At 40.0% G+C, this 19,369-nt stretch overlaps 6 protein-coding genes across 7 annotated transcripts; 1 reads left to right on the forward strand and 5 right to left on the reverse strand.

The window, feature by feature from the left end:
* Nucleotides 1-542: 542 nt before the first annotated feature.
* Nucleotides 543-3,796, reverse strand: LOC18018461 (L-type lectin-domain containing receptor kinase I.9). The gene is made up of 2 exons (XM_006400800.2): nt 3,027-3,796; nt 543-2,934 (listed from the first exon to the last, which is right to left on the reverse strand). Exon 2 carries the CDS (start codon nt 2,916-2,918, stop codon nt 729-731), a length of 2,190 nt encoding a protein of 729 aa, XP_006400863.1. The 5' UTR covers nt 2,919-2,934; nt 3,027-3,796; the 3' UTR covers nt 543-728.
* Nucleotides 3,797-4,727: 931 nt separating this feature from the next.
* On the reverse strand, nt 4,728-6,977 carry LOC18018462 (L-type lectin-domain containing receptor kinase I.8). Its single transcript, XM_006400801.2, has one exon. The coding sequence runs from the start codon at nt 6,844-6,846 to the stop codon at nt 4,768-4,770; it is 2,079 nt and encodes a 692-aa protein (XP_006400864.1). The 5' UTR covers nt 6,847-6,977; the 3' UTR covers nt 4,728-4,767.
* A 235-nt stretch (nt 6,978-7,212) lies between these two features.
* Nucleotides 7,213-11,354, reverse strand: LOC18018463 (L-type lectin-domain containing receptor kinase I.7). 2 transcript variants are annotated; one of them, XM_024155920.1, is made up of 3 exons: nt 11,076-11,354; nt 10,457-10,576; nt 7,214-9,527 (listed from the first exon to the last, which is right to left on the reverse strand). In XM_024155920.1, the coding sequence occupies exons 2-3, from the start codon at nt 10,529-10,531 to the stop codon at nt 7,575-7,577; spliced, it is 2,028 nt and encodes a 675-aa protein (XP_024011688.1). In that variant the 5' UTR covers nt 10,532-10,576; nt 11,076-11,354; the 3' UTR covers nt 7,214-7,574. The 2 variants fall into 2 exon arrangements, with proteins under 2 accessions (XP_006400865.2, XP_024011688.1); XM_006400802.2 differs by lacking the exon at nt 11,076-11,354 and having other exon boundaries at nt 7,213-9,527; nt 10,457-10,566.
* Nucleotides 11,355-11,816: 462 nt separating this feature from the next.
* LOC18018464 lies at nt 11,817-14,561 on the reverse strand. The gene is made up of 4 exons (XM_006400803.2): nt 13,817-14,561; nt 12,760-13,535; nt 12,385-12,656; nt 11,817-12,289 (listed from the first exon to the last, which is right to left on the reverse strand). Exons 1-4 carry the CDS (start codon nt 14,495-14,497, stop codon nt 12,012-12,014), a joined length of 2,007 nt encoding a protein of 668 aa, XP_006400866.1. The 5' UTR covers nt 14,498-14,561; the 3' UTR covers nt 11,817-12,011.
* A 527-nt stretch (nt 14,562-15,088) lies between these two features.
* LOC18018465 (tRNA-splicing endonuclease subunit Sen2-2) lies at nt 15,089-16,709 on the forward strand. Its single transcript, XM_006400804.2, is given in 3 exon segments — nt 15,089-15,295; nt 15,864-16,568; nt 16,570-16,709. Coding segments are annotated over 2 exon segments (732 nt in total). The 5' UTR covers nt 15,089-15,295; nt 15,864-15,872; the 3' UTR covers nt 16,606-16,709.
* Nucleotides 16,710-16,939: 230 nt separating this feature from the next.
* Nucleotides 16,940-19,173, reverse strand: LOC18018466 (tetraspanin-4). Its single transcript, XM_006400805.2, has 2 exons — nt 18,569-19,173; nt 16,940-17,454 (listed from the first exon to the last, which is right to left on the reverse strand). The coding sequence occupies exons 1-2, from the start codon at nt 19,079-19,081 to the stop codon at nt 17,110-17,112; spliced, it is 858 nt and encodes a 285-aa protein (XP_006400868.1). The 5' UTR covers nt 19,082-19,173; the 3' UTR covers nt 16,940-17,109.
* Between the last annotated feature and the right edge of the window lie 196 nt (nt 19,174-19,369).

The following is a 19,369-nucleotide window of genomic DNA, read 5'->3' on the forward strand; positions in this document are numbered from 1 at the left end:
TTGGCCTTTCTTGATGCAGAAATATGATGCAAGAACAAGGCAAGGAAAACCTGGCAAAGTCAAGGAGAAGAAGTAAAAAAATAAAAAAAGTCAAGGCCCAAATCCATTGCCATTTTAGTCTCAATATATAAATAGCTCAAAAGGCTGAAGACAAATGAGAGACGATAATAGCGTAAAGGCCCAAAACCATTGCCATTTTCTGTATTATGTTACATATATATATGTTGACGTTTTGAAATCTGAAATAACTTTCTTTCTTGCTGTTTAAAAAAAAACAATTTTTTTTGGGTTTCTGACATATTCACAAGTAATCCAAACTAGTTGTTGTAAATCAACGGCTGATATAATACACTGCATTAAAATCTAATCTTGTGTCACATGTATGTCAGTTGCTACTAGTTTTTGTCGTCTCCCGTACGTGTGAGTTGTGACTATTATCCAACGCCCACATGAACGTATGTTGCTTTAACAATTTCTCAAAACATACAGATTCTAACAATCTAATTTCTCTAATTTTGTCAAAGTACAAAATAAAACTCTTCCAATAACCAAGAGGGGAAACAAAGAGGGGAAACATACGTGTATAATCATTAAGGGGACAAACATTTTCAAAGAGATTAACTGATTATGTTTAGGACAAGTGAGACAGATTAAAACAATCTTGAGAGCTACTAAGATCTGTTTGCTGATATCTATGTACATCACGAATTACCTCTGACTTTAAGATCTTATGCAGGCAATGTGACCGTTTTGACACCGGCTGAGAGAGTCTTAGGCTTCTCTGGTTCTGGAACTATGTGAAGAGAGTTCTTAGTGTCCAATGTCTGTCCCCATGGCTGATCTCCTGACTGACAAGCATAAGGTGAGTGATTGGCCGAGGAAGAAGACATAGATGGAGCTGACCAACTCCACGAAGCGGATGAGACTACGAGGGAGGCTGCATCGACTAGAACCGGAGCAAAAGTCCCAATCCCCAGAGTATATGGTGAGAAATCTGGCAAAGGTAGGTTCTTGTTTAGGTATAGGACCACTTGTTCCATCGTAGGCCTTGATTCTGGTACGATATTTGAACAGAGCAAACCGAGTTTCATAACCATCTCGACTTCCTCGGGTAAGTATTCATTTCCCAATCTCGGGTCGGTTGCATCTAGCAAAGAATCCTTTTTCCAGCACTCACAAACCCATTTGATCATATGTCGTTTCTCAACTTGCAACTGTGGTTCCACAGGTCTCCTTCCGCATGTTACTTCAAGCATGAAAACACCAAAGGCGTAAACATCAGTTCCGGTGGAAGCTCCCATTGTGATTAGCTCCGGTGCCATGTACCCTACGGTTCCCACCGCTGCTGTAGTGGCTGCATTGCCTCCATGTTCATGAAACCTGGCCATGCCAAAATCCCCTAACCTACCATTAAACTCAGCGTCCAACATAATGTTGGAAGCTTTGACATCTCGGTGCAGAACAACTTGGTCAGCACCTGTATGTAGGTACCACAGAGCAGACGCTATTCCCTTAACAACCACAAGTCTTTGTGGCCAAGAAAGAACCGGTTTCGTCTCATCAAACAAATGCTCGTCAAGACTACCGTTGGGCATGTACTCTGAGACGAGAAGAAGTTCACGCTTTCTCCTGCAATACCCGAAAAGTGGAACAAGATTCCTGTGTTTGAGACATCTCATGCTCACAACTTCAGCCACAAATTGCTTCACACCTTCATCACCATTATGGGACACTCTCTTCACTGCTATTTCTCTGCCTTGAGGAAGATTTCCTCTATAGACTTCACCAAAACCTCCTTTGCCGAGGAATTCATCCTTGCTGAACCCTTTTGTTGCCTTGAACAAGGACTTGTAAGAGAACCGATGTGCATCAAACTCCTTTTCCCATGTTTCAGAAACTTCTGAATACTTCTTCCTCCTGCGGAAATAAATTCCTGCAAGAACAGCCAACACCACAGCAGCCAGACAAACGACCAGGATAATGATCCACGGAGAGAAATTCTTATGTGGAGCTCTAGGATGAGGAACTTCAGGAAGTTTTGAGATGTCAAGTCGCTGCAGTGTTCCTCTGCTTGTGCTAAAACTCCACCAAAGAATATATTGATTACTGATCGCCGTCCCTGTTGCTGCAGAGAACCCAACAAACAATCTTGAACTATTTGGAAAATTTTCTGAAAGGTTGATTGGCTGTGATAAAAGAGGCCGACTTGGCTTCTGGACTTCAAGAGGAGCAATCGAGACATTGAGCATATTGCCTACATAATCAACCCAGACCTGTATAGGGTTTCCGCTCAAGAGGCTTATGCTTTCGTTAATCCCTTTTATGTCTGAATAGTAAGATGCCGAAGCTATTCCGACAGATAGAGGACTGTTCACATCAATCCCCACATGATTGTTGTTGATATCTTTGAAATCTGGGTTCCATATAGTGTCAAGCTCAACAGCAAGAACGCGAAAAGAAGAAGATTCACTTGTTGATACGTTGAAAACCCCCAAGTACCTAGTTGATTCTGCGTGTGAGAAATCCACAGAAGGAGATACTACAAAGGCAATACCATGACCACCTTCAACACCTGGCTTAGGCACCAGAGCACACACGAAATGTGTTGAGAAAGAGAGTGGTCTAGAAGCACTGAGCTCGATTGGTTTCTTGTAGAAAGCATGACCGATTTGATGCTCTAAAGATTTTGTCAGCTGCAATAATCCACTGGGAAGTACTTTTGCAGATTTATCTAGATAAAGATGTTCTTGGTTGAGAAAGTTTTCATAGACAAACCTTGACTCTTGTTGACTTGATAGAGAAATCAGATGAAGAGAAGAGATAACCAGGATCTGAAGCAGCCAACGAGCCATTGCTGATGATGAATCAGAGAGCCTCGATCTGATGTGCAGGTATTCTCTCACCTCCAAACGATGCATCTCATAGCCTTGTAAGCTGAAAGTGAACAAAAAAGGATGTGAGCTTCTCTTTTAGTGATCCAAGCCTATCAAACTTTCTAGTATTGTTTATTTAACCAAAGGGATCACCTTTTGTTTTTAGCTTTATTAACTGTAGTCCACTAACACGATAATATTAAACAACTTGGAAATGAAACTTAACGTGGTTTTCAAAATATTCCCTTTCAGACAATATTTTAACTTATTTGATAACTTCCATCCAAATAGACAACGCAACTGCTGCATGGGGGTACCCTGAAACAATAATAATACAGTCTAATGCGTGTAACAAACATTTATAAATTAATTAAAATGTGTCTTGGCTGGATCGTGCACCAACTTTCATTGGATTCTTCTTCTAATTCTACTTGAAGTTATCTTATAAGGAAGCAGACTAACGAAACTATTAATAAAAAACATCTTTTAAACATGCCCTTGACCTTTCAAACGCAGAATAAAAAAAGGCAATGTTTTTGTAATGATATTTCAACACAATTATGAACCAAACCGACAGTAAGAAGCCTAGGAAAGCCTGGCCTAATCATTCAACTACGAATGTTCTTTAAATGATGAATAACACAATTGATAGAAAGTAGAACCTATAGTTAGGTATACGTTGTAAACTAAGCCTTTAGGATTTCCTAATATAGCCTTACAGATCAGATCACTGAAGCTATGATTGGAAAGAGGCAATAGACAATAAGACAACCACTACAACATAACTCTCTCTTTTGCTACTCAGAATCCGCTAATTACAGCTGGAGTTGCATATAGAGCGTTTCTTTCATTGTTTGGTTATGTCACAGTAGTAGTAGCCATAGCAAGAGCAGTAAAAGAGTAGATTGAAACAGGTTTAGTTCTCTTAGACAACCTAAATTCCGCAAGAGTTCTAATACATAAAAAATTAATTAGTAGGCTGTAGCTACCCACGTAAGCAACTTTTTGTGTGGCAGCAGGAAATGGTTTTACTCCATTAATGTAAAGTGAAAAAACAGATAAGAGATTATTAGTCACATACCTGCATCATGTGTAGCTTTAAACATTTTTAGCATCTAACACAATATCAGAAGCCTAGATTAGATATTTCGGTGTACAACAACTTGGTGAGCTCCTGTGTCCACACAACTGAGAGCCAGAGCAACATCATTAACAATCACAAGTCTTAACCATCAGGAAAAACCTTCTCCACAAGCTTTCTTTTGTCTGTAGAGATAAGCTACTATAAGAACCAAGAGCACTATGATGACTTAGTAAAATAAGCAGAGCAAGAGGCACTGTCCTGAGATGTTGAAAACCACCCAGATATAAGTTGCATCAGCTTGCATGAAATCCATAGAAGCAACATACAAAACAAAGGCAGTCAAAACTCAAAAAGGCTTTTTGATTTTAAACAGAGAGCCTGGTTTCCTTCTTCACACATTTCGTAGGTAAAGACTTGTAAATTCCAGAATTCATGTTTGAATCACCAAAATGCCAATCAGATGAGGGAAATTCACCTTGACCAAAGCCTTAATCGAGGCTTTCCTTCTTGTCATGATTCTCCGGTCTCCGTCTCCGCCGTCTCTAGCCCGGCGAAGAATATCCGACGCTGAGAAGGACAACGACAACGACATTTCCGTCGAGAGGCTTTGGGAAGACGAAGGCGAAAAGTATAGGAGACTGAAACTGCCAGAAGTGAAAAGTTTGAACATTGTAAATCCGAGAATTAGTAGGGGCTAATTCATAAATTAATTCATTACAAACAATTGTATTTTTTTTACAATATTCTTTGCAAACTTAAAAAAAAAAAAAAAAATATCAAGAACACAGCGTTTAGCTTCGAGCTTAGATTTCATCGTCCAACTCCGTATTGGATCGAGTGAGTAATAAACATAGATTCAGTCGCCGGAGAAGAAGTGTTAGTGATCACGGAGGAGCTACCTCCGACCATAACCGGACTAAGAATCCCAATTCCCGGTGAATCCGGAGAGAAATCCGGCAACGGAAGCAACCCGTCAAGGTATTGCACAACTTGTTCCATGTCAGGCCTCGATTCCGGCACCAGATTCGTGCACAGCAACCCTAGTTTCAGCACCAAATCTACAGACCGAGACGAAGAAGATTCTCCACTCAATTTGGGATCTCGAGCATTGAGTATAGCTTTATTTCTCCAGCAATCGCAAACCCATTTCACCAGAAACTGTTTCTCAGGCGTCATGTTGGGCTCTACAGGTCTCCTCCCACAAGCTACTTCGAGCATGAATGCACCAAATGCGTATACATCGGTTTTAGTCGAAGCTCCCATTGAAGTTAGCTCAGGAGCCATGTATCCCACAGTTCCCACTGCTCCTGTTGTGCTTGGATTAGCTCCATGGTCATGAAACCTAGCCATACCGAAATCTCCCAACTTTCCATGGAACTCTGTATCCAACATTACATTAGAAGCTTTGATGTCTCGGTGTAGAACAACTTGTGTGGCTCCTGTGTGCAAGTAACGAAGAGCTGAAGCTATTCCCTTTAGAATCACAAACCTTTTTGACCAAGGAAGAGATGGTTCTCGGTTATGAAACAAGAACTGGTCTAGACTTCCATTAGGCATATACTTGGAGACGAGAAGAAACTCGCCTTTTCTCCTGCAATAGCCGAGAAGTGGAACCAAGTTCCTGTGATCTAGACGACCCATGCTTGCGATCTCAGCCACGAATTGCTTCATCCCTCGTTCTCCGTCATGTGAGAATCTCTTCACGGCTATGTCTCCGTCATGAGGAAGAGTTCCTTTGTACACTTCTCCGAATCCTCCTTTCCCGAGAAAACCATCTTTGTGGAATCCGTTTGTTGCTTTGTACATGGATTTGTAGGAGTATCGGTGTGGACCATACTCTTTCTCCCATTCCTCTCTTATCTCTGCATACTTGTTTCTCCTATACAGATAAGCTCCTACCAGAAGTGCCAACAGTATGACTCCAAGTAAATTCAACAGAAGAATGAGCACGAGAGAAGGTTTCTTGTTAGATTTAGGACGAGGAACCCGGGGAAGCTTAGAGATGTCCAGGCTCTGTAATGAGACCTTGCTTCTACTGAAACTCCAACCGAGTATGTAATGGTTATTTGCCAACTGTCCTGTTGCTGCAGATAATCCGACGTACATTTTCTCTTGGAGAACTTCTGAAAGATTGATGGATCTTGATAAAAGACTCTGACTTGGCTTCTGGATTCCAAGAGGCGCCAGTGTAACGTTTAGTATAGTTCCGTCATAGTCAACCCAGACCTGGATGGAATCTCCACTCAAGAAACTTATGTTTTTATTCAGACGGTCTATGTCTGAAAAGTAAGAGGCTGGAGCAGATTCGAGAGAGGTCAGGTTGTTCACGTCGATACCAACATGATTATTGTCGATGTCATCGAATTCTGCACTTTGAACAGTATCAAGCTCAATAGCAAAGATATTAGATGAAGGAGATCTAATTGTTGTGGTGTTGAAAAGGCCCAAATACTGAGTTGCATCTGCGTTTGAAAGATCCATTGAAGGAGATAGAAAGAAAGCAATCCCATTTCCGCCAGTTACTCCCGGTTTACGCACCATTGCGCAGACAAAATGCGTTGAGAACGACAAAGATTCAGATGAACTGAACTCAAAGGGCTGCCTGAAGAAAGCATGACCCATTTTCTGCCCTGAAGTGTTGGTCAGCTGCAAAAGTCCACCGGGAAGGATTTCAGCAACCCCATCAAGATGAAGATCTCCCTGGCGAAAACCGTTGAAGATGAACCCAGTTTCTTGTTGACTTGACAGGTGAATCAGAAGAAGAAAGGAGATCACCATCCAGATCAGATCCAATCCTTGAGCCATTGTTAATGCAAGAGGGTTTTTGCTATTTTGAGAAAAAATCTTGTCTTTTGAGTCAATGGTATGGTAAATAACTATCCTCTCCATCTACAAAACAAGGTTGGATCATTACACCACAAGAAGAACATTCTGCATTGTCCAATTGCAAGAGAATTGGCAAGAGTTGACTTCAACAATATGATAATATCTTAAGGCAGCTATCACATTTTTGTATTTTTTGTTAAAAAAATGACGCAAATTCCATATAACGGAATTTTCCTTGTAGTTTAACAATATTCAAAGGCAAGCTTCTCACTAATTGTCATACCAAAGTCCTACTTTTCTTAAACAATACAGATAGTTGAACTGTCACTATCTCTGAGTATTTCAACTCTTTCGAATCGAAGAAGCTACTCACATGGGTTGAATCATTGCAGGTACTTAAAATCTAGCACAAATAAGCTTAAAGACTAAACAATTTTGTCATTGATGTTTGTCAGGTTTCCGACATAACCGAACACTTAAAAAAAAAAACAATTTCGTAACCAGATTTTGTATCAGCTTTCACATTACAGAACAACAGACAGTTGATTGAGTATCTTTAATCTATTGCTGTCTCATGTTTTGGATAAAGAGTGACAACTAATTGCTTTACAATTGCAAGAGTTTACACGAAAAATCAGTCCCTTTCTATCGTTCTACCAGTCAAGCTTGATGGAGAATATCAAGAATGGACATAGTGTAAGCATATACATTGATGTAACAAAATCGAGTGGGAATGGTTCAAAACCAGCCAGTATTGAGAGGGCAAGGAAGAGGGAAGTTGTTAGAAACTTTCATCGTCCACTCCCATAGAGGACTGAGTGAGTAATAAACATAGAGCTGTTGCATGAGGAAGAAGACAGTGATAGTGAAGGGATCGCGGGTGGTGCTGGTGAAAGTGCCATTGGAGTGAGAACTCCAATTCCTGGAGAATATGGCCAAAACTCAGGTAAAGCTAGGTTTCCATTTAAGTATTGTACCACTTGTTCCATGGACGGTCTTGCATCTGGAGCAAGGTTTGCACAGAGCAAACCGAGTTTCAGAACCCTCTCGACTTCTTGGGATGAGAATTCTGTCAACCTTGGATCTCTAGCATCAATCAAAGAAGACCTTTTCCAGCATTCACAAACCCATTTGACCAGAAAACGTTTCGCAGCCGACAAGCCAGGTTCCACAGGTCTCCTTCCACAAGTTACTTCAAGCAAGAAAACACCAAACGCATAAACATCAGTTCCAGTGGAAGGTCCCATTGTTGTAAGCTCAGGTGCCATGTAACCAACAGTTCCCACTGCGGCTGTTGTGGTTGGATCAACCCCTCTGTCATATAACCTGGACATACCAAAATCTCCCAACCTTCCATTGAACTCCGCGTCCAACATAACGTTAGCAGCTTTGATATCTCTGTGTATAACAACTTGGTCAGCTTCTGTATGCAAGTAACTAAGAGCTGACGCTATGTCTTTGAGGATCGCAAGTCTTCTCCACCAAGGGAGAGTCGATCTCTCATGACTAAACAAGTAGTGGTCAAGACTACCATTTGGCATGTACTCAGAGACCAGTAATAACTCATGTTTCCTCCTGCAGTACCCAAGAAGTGGAACCAAGCTCCGGTGTTTTAAACTCCTCATGCACACGATCTCAGCGACAAATTGCTTCATACCTTCCTCACCGTCATGTGATACTCTCTTCACAGCCACTTCTCTCAGTTCTCTGCTCCGGGAGAGAGTTCCTTTGTAGACTTCACCGAAACCTCCTCGCCCAAGAAATTCGTTCCTACTGAACCCTTTCGTTGCTTTGTATAGAGATTTGTAGGAATACCTGAGTGGACCATACTCTTTTTCCCATTCCTCCCTTACTTCAGCATACAAGTTTCTCCTATACAAATAAGCTCCAATAAGAAGCCCCAAAACTAAGAAAGCTATTAAACCAAGCAGAGCATCGAGCACCAGAGATGTAGGCTTCTTTTTACTGCTCGTACGAGGAGCTTTGGGAAGTTTTGAGATGTCAATGTTCTGCAGCGACGCCATGCTTTTGCTAAAACTCCACCCGAGTATGTACTGGTAGCTCATGATTGACCCGGTTGCACCTGAAAACCCAACAAACATTCTTCTACCTTGCAAAATCTTGGTAAGATTGATGGATGTTGATGACAAAAGAGGCCGGCTTGGTTTCTGGTTGTCAATAGGAGCCATAGAAACATTGAGTGTTGTTCCTTCATAATCCACCCAAACCTGGATAGGATCTCCACTCAAGAGTTTTATGTCAATCATCCTCCCTTTTTTGTCTGAAAAATAAGAAGCGTTGACAGATAACACAGACTCAGCGCTGTTCACATCAATCCCAACATGATTATCACTGATGTCTCCCAACTCCGGAGCCAGAGAAGTATCAAGCTCTACGGCCAACACACGTGTGGAAATAGATCCATTTGAGGATGTGTTGAAAACCCCCAAGTATCGAGTTGCCTCTGCGTGACTAAAATCCGTAGAGTGAGACACAACAAAGGCCATGCCATGGCCACTCGGCTCACCTGCAGGGAGCAGTGCAGACACAAAATGTGTCGAGAACGAGACAGATTCAGATGATATGTAATCAATCGGCTGCTGGAAGAAAGCATGACCCATTTGGCGAAGAGTTGCATTTGTCAGCTGCAGGACACCACCGCGTGGAAGGATTCTTGCACCACCATCAAGGTGAAGCTGATTACCTGCTTGGCCAAAGTTGTTGTAGACAAACCTCGTCTCTTGCTGAAATGATGAGCAAACACAATATATCATCCAAATGATTCCCAGAAGCATTCCTCGAATCATTGGTGCTGAAACAAACAGAGAGAGTTATCGTTGTTCTTTTGCTTTTATTCCCTTTCTCTGCTCTAAATGGTTAACAATCATCTCTTTCTCTCTGATTGTAGACCCATTGAATAAGACATCAAAGTCAAATATTTACGACTGCTTTCGAATCTTTATGGTATATTTACCTTTCACTCAGTGAGACTTTCCACCACCTGTCTTAGTCAATACAGCAAAATGAATTCCATGAAAGAAATACGTAAATAAAAGTGGCTTAATGTGTCTTTTATATTATTTAGGGGAAAATGTCAAAAGATTGATCATTGAGAAGAAAAGGATGACGGTGACGATGCAAAACAAGTTTCTTAAAAATTAACGGATTTGGATGTGACTTTTAAAGTCAAACAATTAAACTGTCAAGGTAACGGATAACATTTTCTTTTACTAGTATAAATTATGAGGCGCAAGATACTCATTGATATTAAGATAATATTGTATGAGGTTGATAATTATTCAATACAGTATGTTATGTCAACGTCAACTTTATTGAACAAAGACCAATTCAATAGTAAGCTCAGAATGTCATTTCCACACGCTTCATGTCAATAATATTGCATAGCTATTTCAAATATCCAAATATGCAAATTTGATTACATAATCTTCATATCATATTCATATAACATTTCGAGGTTCAAAGAGTCGGCCAGCAAATTTTGTCCACAGTGAAAAAAAAGGTCAAGCATTTGAAAAGAAGATGAAACAAACTGTTAGATTTTAGTTTCCTTGTAACATAACTTGTTTCCAAGGTGGAATCTCTCAATTTCAGACCAAGTAATAAAGGAAATTGAAGGGCTACAATCTCTGAGCAACTGAGCTAATAACCTTACCTTTCGTGGGATTGAACATTCATATCCTATGACATGTTGTGTTGTTTGCTTGTATTTGAGTTCGCACATGAACATATCGGTCTCTTGTTGTCCCGTTATGCAGAACTCGCAACCAAAAACCTACAAGAGAACAACTCTATGAATATTGTGAATAAATTGACCACCCCCTTATCTGTATCATCATTATCCATAAGAGTTTTTAATTCATTACTGTTAAGTCTGTGATTGCCACAGTCAACAGAAAATAGTCCAGAGATTAACACTAAATACAATATCACAACCAGATTACAACCTTCCTCATTATATAATTACATATATACAATTTGTCTTGAATGTTAATAAATGGGAAAGAAATATCTTCAATAGGATCGAAAAATATAGCTTAGTTCAATCCAAAACATCTTCAATAGGATCGAAAAGTATAGCTTCGTTCAATCCAAAACATTTCAAAGGTTTTTTGTTTCTTTCTCCATTGCTGAGTATGTGATTACCATAATCATCTACCAAAAAAAAATCTAGAGATTTACTCTAAATTCAAGGAACAAAACCGTATTCAAATTCTAATCTTTCCATCACAGAAAAATATGCGATTTGACTTGAACATTTAGAAATGACGAACCTGCAAGTTATATGGAGGAAAGCTCAAATATTCAAAGCAAATGAATCACACATTTCATCCCCGCCACAGCTTCTTGACTTCGAAACGTTTGCATCAGTGAAAATCCAGTAGATGGAGGCTCGAACAGTAAAATTATCTTGTGCTAGTCGTAGAAACATCGGTTAAATCGTTGAATCTATCGCCACCGGGGAGTGATATCACCAATGCATCTTCGGGTGGACATTACAAGAAAGAAAACAATAGACAAAGTGTGAAGATTTACAAATATTGCGCCTCAGTGTTGGTAGAAGTCAGGAGAACCTGTGAAAGAGCGGTATAGTCGAGGGACGGTGACATCTCCGTTGGAGATTCCGAAACGGGTGACAATCGGAAAAAGTATTGAAATTTCGAGTTCGGCCCATACAAAAAACTGGGTTGTATCCGGCCCGAATTCGGCCCATACTAACAAACTGAATTTTGTGAGTGTTACTATTTGACTTTAATGGACTAGAATCGGATTTTGTCTTTTTTCTTGCCATTTGGTTCTCGGTTCCAGCATGCAAACTAAATTTAGATTACGTGATTGAGTTGGACACAAAAGTTGCAAAATCAATCATTTTGAGATTTTGTAGTTAACTACGAGGCATCCATCATTAGTATATTTTTGTCTAAAGTTGATTAAATTATTATCCTCGTACAGCAAAATGAAGCACCAAGCCAATACAAATCACGAAAAGACAAAATGACAAATAAAGGCGATAACAAGGACCTTACTTTAATACCAAATATTCTACAAATACCAAGATTACCATTTTTCCGAATCATTCAAACTCAAAGTCATAGGAACATGATCCTCAAAATAGATTAGCCAGGAAAGCATAATAGCAAAGAGTTTTGGCCTGGGAAAGAGAAAAAAAATGCGAGAAGACATAAATGTTTAGTTCCAAAAAACACAACTCAAAAGTGAGGATAGTCAGGATGGAAAGGGTTGGTGAAATCCTCGATTTCGTAGCCGTCAGAGTCATAAACTGTGGCGTACTTTCCATACTTTCCAAAGTAAGGGCAATCATCATCTGCATCATTAACCGTTGTCGCAGCACTACCAGACGGTGCATTATTGTGTGGCAAATGAGATCGACCCGTTTCCCCAGCTTGACCTTCCATATCATCAGAATCATCATCGTAAAATCGTTGACGACTCCTAGGAGACAACATATCTGGGGTAAAGAGCACACCTACAGGATTATCAGAAAGAGACAGTGAGAGATTCTCACTATGAGATTTACGAGATTCAAGGGTTTTTATAGAGATTTTGGAAGGGCACATTTACCATCTGGCAGGTCGAAGAAGGGATCGAATGGCTCTTCAGGATTACCACCACCATTATTCATTTGATTCCCAAAATGACGGAGGTATTCACCATAGCCAAAATCAAATTCTTCATCAGATTCATAATCTTCTTCTTCATCATCATCATCATCAAAGTCTTCGTTACCTTGACGCATGATGTATGCTTCGTCCCAGTTCGGGCAGCTTTTAGCACAAGTCCCCGTTTTCTTGTTCCATCCTTCTCCACAGTTGTAGCAAAACTCATGCCCACATCTAACGAGAATTACCAAATGGGATATGACATTAATACGGATAAACAAGGACAGATTGAAACGCATCATATGTAATTTTAGATTTCATGATCTTAGATAGATACCTGCAAGTTATGTGATTGCATCCTTGTGTAAGTTCAATCATCTGTTGGCACTTGCCACATTGGCGCCACATTTTATTATTTGCAAGAGATTTTAGCTTCACATCATCTGCTGGAGGATGAGGATGCAATTTCTTGTACTCGGTGCATGACAGCTTTCCATGCCACGGGACTTTACAGTCTACACAAAAGAGGCCACGACATTCAACACATCTCCTAACTCCAGATGTAGGGTACACAGACAGCAAACTCTTGGCAGATTCAGAGATCTTGGTTCTGGACATCAAAGCCGAACACCTCGGATAAGGGCAGTAAACTCTCTCAGTGACAGGTATAGCATTCTCCTTAATCCTTTGCTTCCACATTTCACTCAGCTTCGGAGTCAAAACCTTGCCACATGCATCGATAACCAGGTCAGACTTGCAGCCATCGTGAGGACATTTTGGAACCATTCCGTGAAGCAGCTTCACCTCTACATGTTGCTTCACACATTGAAAGCAAAAGCGATGACGACATTTACCAGCAGAAAGCATGCGCTCAGCATCGATATCGTTGAAACAGATAAGACACTCCTCTTTCCGAGTAAGGTTTGCTTGGCGAGGATCTTGAAAAGAGGTGACTTGAGAAACTATTGATTCCCTAGCAAGCTTATAAGCGAATTTTACCTCGTTTCCAGCCACCAGAACAGGCTGAAACGATGAAAATTGTTGCCTGATCCGTTGCAAATCATTCATTAGCATGAAAATCTTCTTTTGCTTAGGCACCCAGTTTCTCCTGACCTAAATTCAAGTAAAACACATTCTTATGAAACACAGGGCATTAAAAGCTAAGTAAAGAAGCATAACTCATTGGAATTCCACACCATTGCGCAACACACATCCGTTATAACCTTAGTACTCGCAGTCTACTCTCTACTGTCTAGTATCTAGTGAAGTTTCTTTATATTGAAAACCAAATAGAGATAACAAAGAACATGTATTTCAATACGGATTCAACAACAGCAAGAACAACAAAATGAGCAAGTGAGAGTAGTAACGCGTAACAATGAAAGGAAACTTACGAATTGGAAAATCGGAAAAGAATCGCAGAAAACAGCGACATGTTTGATCCCCAACTTGGAGGCTTCGATTAGCCCTCGTGTCAAAGCCTTAATCTCCGCTCCCTGACGATTCGTGCCACGGCCAATCAGAGGTCCCTTTAAATCAAACAAGAGATTATCCCACTGGTCACAAATAGCAAACCCAAAGCCAGCCACGACGTCAGTCATCTTCCCCTTCCCAGTCTCTTCCCCAAGCAAACCCTTAAAGTAAAGTCTATACATCACGTTTCCACTGAAACTTCCGGCGAAGGCATTAACCTTCGAACTACCCTCACCGACTGATTGCGGCGAAAGAAAGGGATACGCGTAATCATTTGGGAGGAATCCGAATCTAATGTTAGGGTTTCGGTCATTTGTACGTACACCAGTGACTGTCTCGTGGGTTTTCCCTTTACCATTGGAGTTTCCTTCGCCGAAAACGTGACCCCTGTTTCTGATACGCTCATCCTCCGAATCAACTGGAGGCGTCAAACCATCCTGACCATCTTCCTCGATGACAGCGAAACCACACCTAGCGACGACCGGAGGCGACGGTGGGCGCTGAGGAGTAGGAGATCGGGAAGAGAGTGAAGCCGCAAGCGCCTCCTGCATCTGCAATCGGAAAGCGTACTCGGAATCTGAGTCGTGACCCAAGAATTCCATAACTGTTGGCTAGATTTTTGCTCTGCAGCGATTTGACACAACTGTGCGTCCGTTTTTTTCTCGGACTTAGTGACGACGAATGAATGATTTAGGCTTCGCTTTGCGTCGTCCTTTTTTAAAAATATACATGACCCTCACGAGCGCAAGCAATACACACGTGTAGGACTGGTTAAAATTGTAATTTCCTTCACTCGAGCAAGGGGTGAAATCGTCATTAAGTATTGGTTATGGCTTACATGAGACGCTTCTTTGTTTGACCTTGGTCAAAACAAAAGGAGACATAAATTCCTTGAATTTCTTCTTAAAGAAACAGAAATTAAATTAGTTGTTTCACTGATTTTTGTTTCCTTATTCTTCTACAAATGTGATACTCATGAGCCAATAAAAGAATCTTCCTAGAATATAAAATCTATGAAGATCAATAAAATTAGTAAAGATTTTAGTGCAAGGCGTTACCAACGAAATAAATGGAAATATTGTTAGCTATAATGGAGTACGAGGTATACAAAATACAAACAATCAACGAAATTGTTTATGTTTTTTGAATATTAAATTTTCGCCAATCAAAGCTGAGATCAGGATCAATACCGTCAAACAAAGGTGATCTGAGAAACCATTGACTTCATTCCAAGCTTATAAGCAAATTTAACATCTTTGACTCATTGAAAGCTTATAAGCAATTTTAACATCTTTCTCGAAGATCGTGATACGATTGCATTAGCTCAGTCCAAGCCTCGGCTGCCTTGACGATATCAAACGGAGACTTAAACTGACTATCAGTAACCAGTGATAATTCAGGTAACTGATGATTTTTGAGTTCATGTGTTAATTTGGTGTAATTGGTCGGTTTCAACTTTAAATCCACGGGTTTGATTTGGATGTGTTGTTGTGAGCAATTTGAGTATTTTTCTGTGGATCTTCTAAGAAAAACTAGTGCACGAAAAGTGTTCGACAGAATGCCGGAAAGAAGATTTTTTTTTTTTTACAACTCCAAAACTTATCTATGTTATGATTGTAGTTTCTTGAGAATGTGGGTTCGGTTTATCTACTCTATGCAATGCAATTGGTGTTAGTGTGCTCTCTGCTTCTATAGATAGCTTGACCTTAAGAAATTGATTTAGTCCCAATTCATCATTGATCTGACTCACATTTGTCCTTGAGCTACACAGAAATTGGAAGAAACCTTTAACAAAAATACTCAATGATAACGTAAAAGTTCTTGGTTTTTTTTTTTTGTTCAATTTAGTTCCTAGACTATATCAGTTGTAGTTGCTGATAAACTATACATTATCTTCCGTTCAACAACACTGTTTTCTTTTCTTGTATTTTAATGTTCGAAAGGTTTGATCTTTAATGCTATATGCAGCTTAATTCCATGGCGCCAAGATGGAAATGGAAAGGTGCTGCAGCAAAAGCTCTTGCGGAACCTATTTCAAAATCAGTCTCAGAGCTTCAGCTCTCTCTAGCCAAAACAGAGTCTTCGGGTTCCCTCTCGAGTTGCAACGTGCTTCTAGCGGTCGAGCCAGAGCAAGCTGAGCTACTCGACCGCTGTTGTTTTGGCAGACTCGTTCTATCCTCAGAGAAAGTCAAGAAATGGGTTCAGTTATCCTTTGAAGAAGCTTTCTATTTGTTCTACAATCTCAAATGCATCAAAATCTATCTTCAAGGTCATTGCTTGGAGAACGAAGTCGACACATGGATGTACATGAAATCGAAAAGACCAAACTTCCCAGTATTTTTCAAAGCTTATTCACATTTACGATCGAAGAACTGGGTTTTGAGATCAGGGTTGCAGTACGGTGTGGATTTCGTGGCATACCGTCACCATCCATCTCTTGTCCACTCTGAGTTCTCGGTTTTGGTTCAGTCCGGTGACAGTGACCGCTTAAGAGTGTGGTCAGATATCCATTGTGCTGTTCGGTTAAGCGGAAGTGTTGCGAAAACGTTATTGAGTCTCCATGTCGATGGTAGCTCCAACAAAGAGGATTGGAATCTACCTCTGTGTTTGGAGAGCTGGACAGTCGAAGAGCAAACGATAAGTAGATGGAGCCCAGAACTCAGTCGTGAAGATGAAACCTCAAATCAAAAACCAAATGTTACCTCTGTGAGTATTTTTAAAACCCCTTGACGAACCGTTCCTGGTTAATCGAGTACTGGTTTTGATTTTCCATATCAATATAAGCATTTAGTTTCAATCTTAGTTGAGATAATGAGATGCATAACATTTTTTTCCTAGACGAAATCTCAAGTCTCCTACCTTTATAATTTTAGGCATCCTTTATAATTCAGAATTTTTGGGTTCACACATCTTCCCTGCAAAACCAAATATCAGATGACACCTACAAATTATCCAAAAAAATGAAAACCATTCATGTCTATTTTCGTTTTCTTCAGATACTCGTTTATAAAATGGCTGTTATTGTTATACTAACTGCAACGCACATAATCTACTTGAACAACCAAAATAGAGATTATAATCATCATCATACAACAACATATAACCACAAATGTTAACCAAAAAAAGCTCAAAGTTATATATAATAGAGTACTAAAACCACAACTTAGAACCTTCTTACATCTATAGAAAAAGAAAAACTATACTAAAAATCTCATCAATACTGATAATGACTAGGATGAGATTTGGTCATCCTAGCCTCACCGGCAGGTTCATCATTATCAATCCTCTTAACATTCCGGTAAGCTGCATATGCGATCACATAGAAGATAACAAGTATGATCAAAACCACAATGTTGATCACTGATACCTTTCTCCAACTCTTTTTTAAGCTGCCAAGAACACCAGCTTTGCAAGAGCTACATTGGTAACAGAGTAGTCTCTGGTCATTGTTCCACAGCATACAGTCCGGGTTCGATCCCACTATCTCTCCTCCTGGAACCCACACTGTCTCGTTCATGTACGTATAGCCACAATCTGTTGGCGGCTTGCAGCATCCGGACTGCAGATTTGAGATAAATATAGATCACATGAGGTTAGGTTCGAGTTGAGATAACCATAAAAAAATGCCGAAAAAAAGTGGAAATGGCAAGGGATTGTTTGGAGAAATTCTATCACAAGAACTAGAGGTGTTACACACTCACCTGACTCGTCAGTCGTCACTCATAGGTATACAAAGCCTGGACAAAAATCTTCATGGGCTAAATTTCTAACCAAAACAGAGCACTCTAGAGTAATTGTGTAGGACAAAAGAGAGACTTTGACAACAACCCATGGGATCTTTCTATTTATGTAACACTAGTACACTACTTGGTCAGTTGGCCACTATCAATAGGTTCTGCATGGCGATTACAAGTTTCAACATTAGCACGATAGCTCAGCATTTATGTGGATAGGTCAGAACGCATATATTTATGAAGAAAAGTACAAAAGCTAGAACATGGCCAATAAGATCCAAAAATCAGTAAACACACAATTTAGGAGCCAGACATTTCTATTCGTTAGCTCTCACATGCTAATAAAACAGCTTCATTTATGGTTTCCATAACAAGTTGGAAATAAAGAATAAAACTGAAACTTCTATGTTTTGTTTTGGTTACATATGTTTCAGTTACGTCGTTTAAGAAAGAAAAAGAACACATGAATAAATTATTTATCGAGTATTACTACATATCTGGCGGAGTAAATGTGGAGATAAAGCTGCAACAATATTATACACTCCACTCAATAGTCAACAAAGTCTATCATAATTAAGATAATTTCTCAAGTTTTCTCACTTAGTAATGGAGTTATGAGCATTTCTTATCTTTACCCCAAACGAAAAAGGAGTTATGGGTTCTAGATTTCGCTTGAGTTTTTGAGCCTGAGAAGTGGATATCCTAACCACAAACCTCATGGAAAAAGAAAATCCATTTCTTTTTGCAACTTTTCAACAGAGCGGAAAGTAACTAACATTTTATGTTTTAGATTAAGACATGTAAGAAAAGAAAGAATAAGACATATTTTTCTAAACTAGCCAAAGATGATAAAGAAGAACCAAAAGTAAGAAAATTTGAATGGATCGCTTCAAAACTCAGAATTATTGTTTTATCCAGAAGAAAAAAAAAAACATTTACCTCAATAGGAGTAAGCTTTCTGAAGTAAAACATCTGAGGAGTTTCAGGAACGCCATTTAAGTGTCTTCGAATCTTCTTACAAACTCCAGAGTCCCTCACACACGACGCGATTTGCCCCCAGTTTCCATCATCCGTGACTCGATCCTTCAACCAACCCGAATAATCACCGAGATAATAATCAAGATACCTCCGGTTCATCACAAACCGGCCTGACCCTTTATCGGTGACGGCGTAAGCGAAGATGATGAATGCTATTAGAGCAGCGATCACGAAGAACATGACGAAGAGGTATATCCACATGAGGAATTTGTTCCGGTAACAAGCTCCGGCGATTCCGGCTAAAGATACGACCATGATTGAGATTCCGATGACGATGAGCGGCCATTGGAGGAACCTCATGCAGTCGGTGGAGTTTGCTCGGCTGCTCAGCCATATTCCACCGCCGAGGATCGGAATCGAGAGGAGGAAAGTGAGGAAGTTCACGAGACCTATAAGATTATTGCTCGTTCTCATGGCGTTTTTTTTTCTTCACTAAAAAGAAAAAAGTTTGTGTTGCTCTGTTTTCTTGTGCGGTTCTCTGTTTTGTTGTTGACGTCGTAGCGGTGAGGAAGAGGTGATGATGAAATGTGAATTACATGAATTTGCATGCTCATGCTGTCTGCTTGTGACACGTGTTAAGTGACGGTTTAAATAGTTTTTGTATTTTTTTAATTTCTTTTGGTTATGTGTACACTTTGATTGTTGTGAGTTTTAGTGAGTTTATACACGTGATTAGTAGACTGTGTGGTGCTAATGTCCTAA

Source organism: Eutrema salsugineum, unplaced genomic scaffold (assembly GCF_000478725.1).
Source record: "Eutrema salsugineum unplaced genomic scaffold, Eutsalg1_0 scaffold_2, whole genome shotgun sequence".
NCBI classification, from domain to species: Eukaryota; Viridiplantae; Streptophyta; class Magnoliopsida; order Brassicales; family Brassicaceae; genus Eutrema; species Eutrema salsugineum.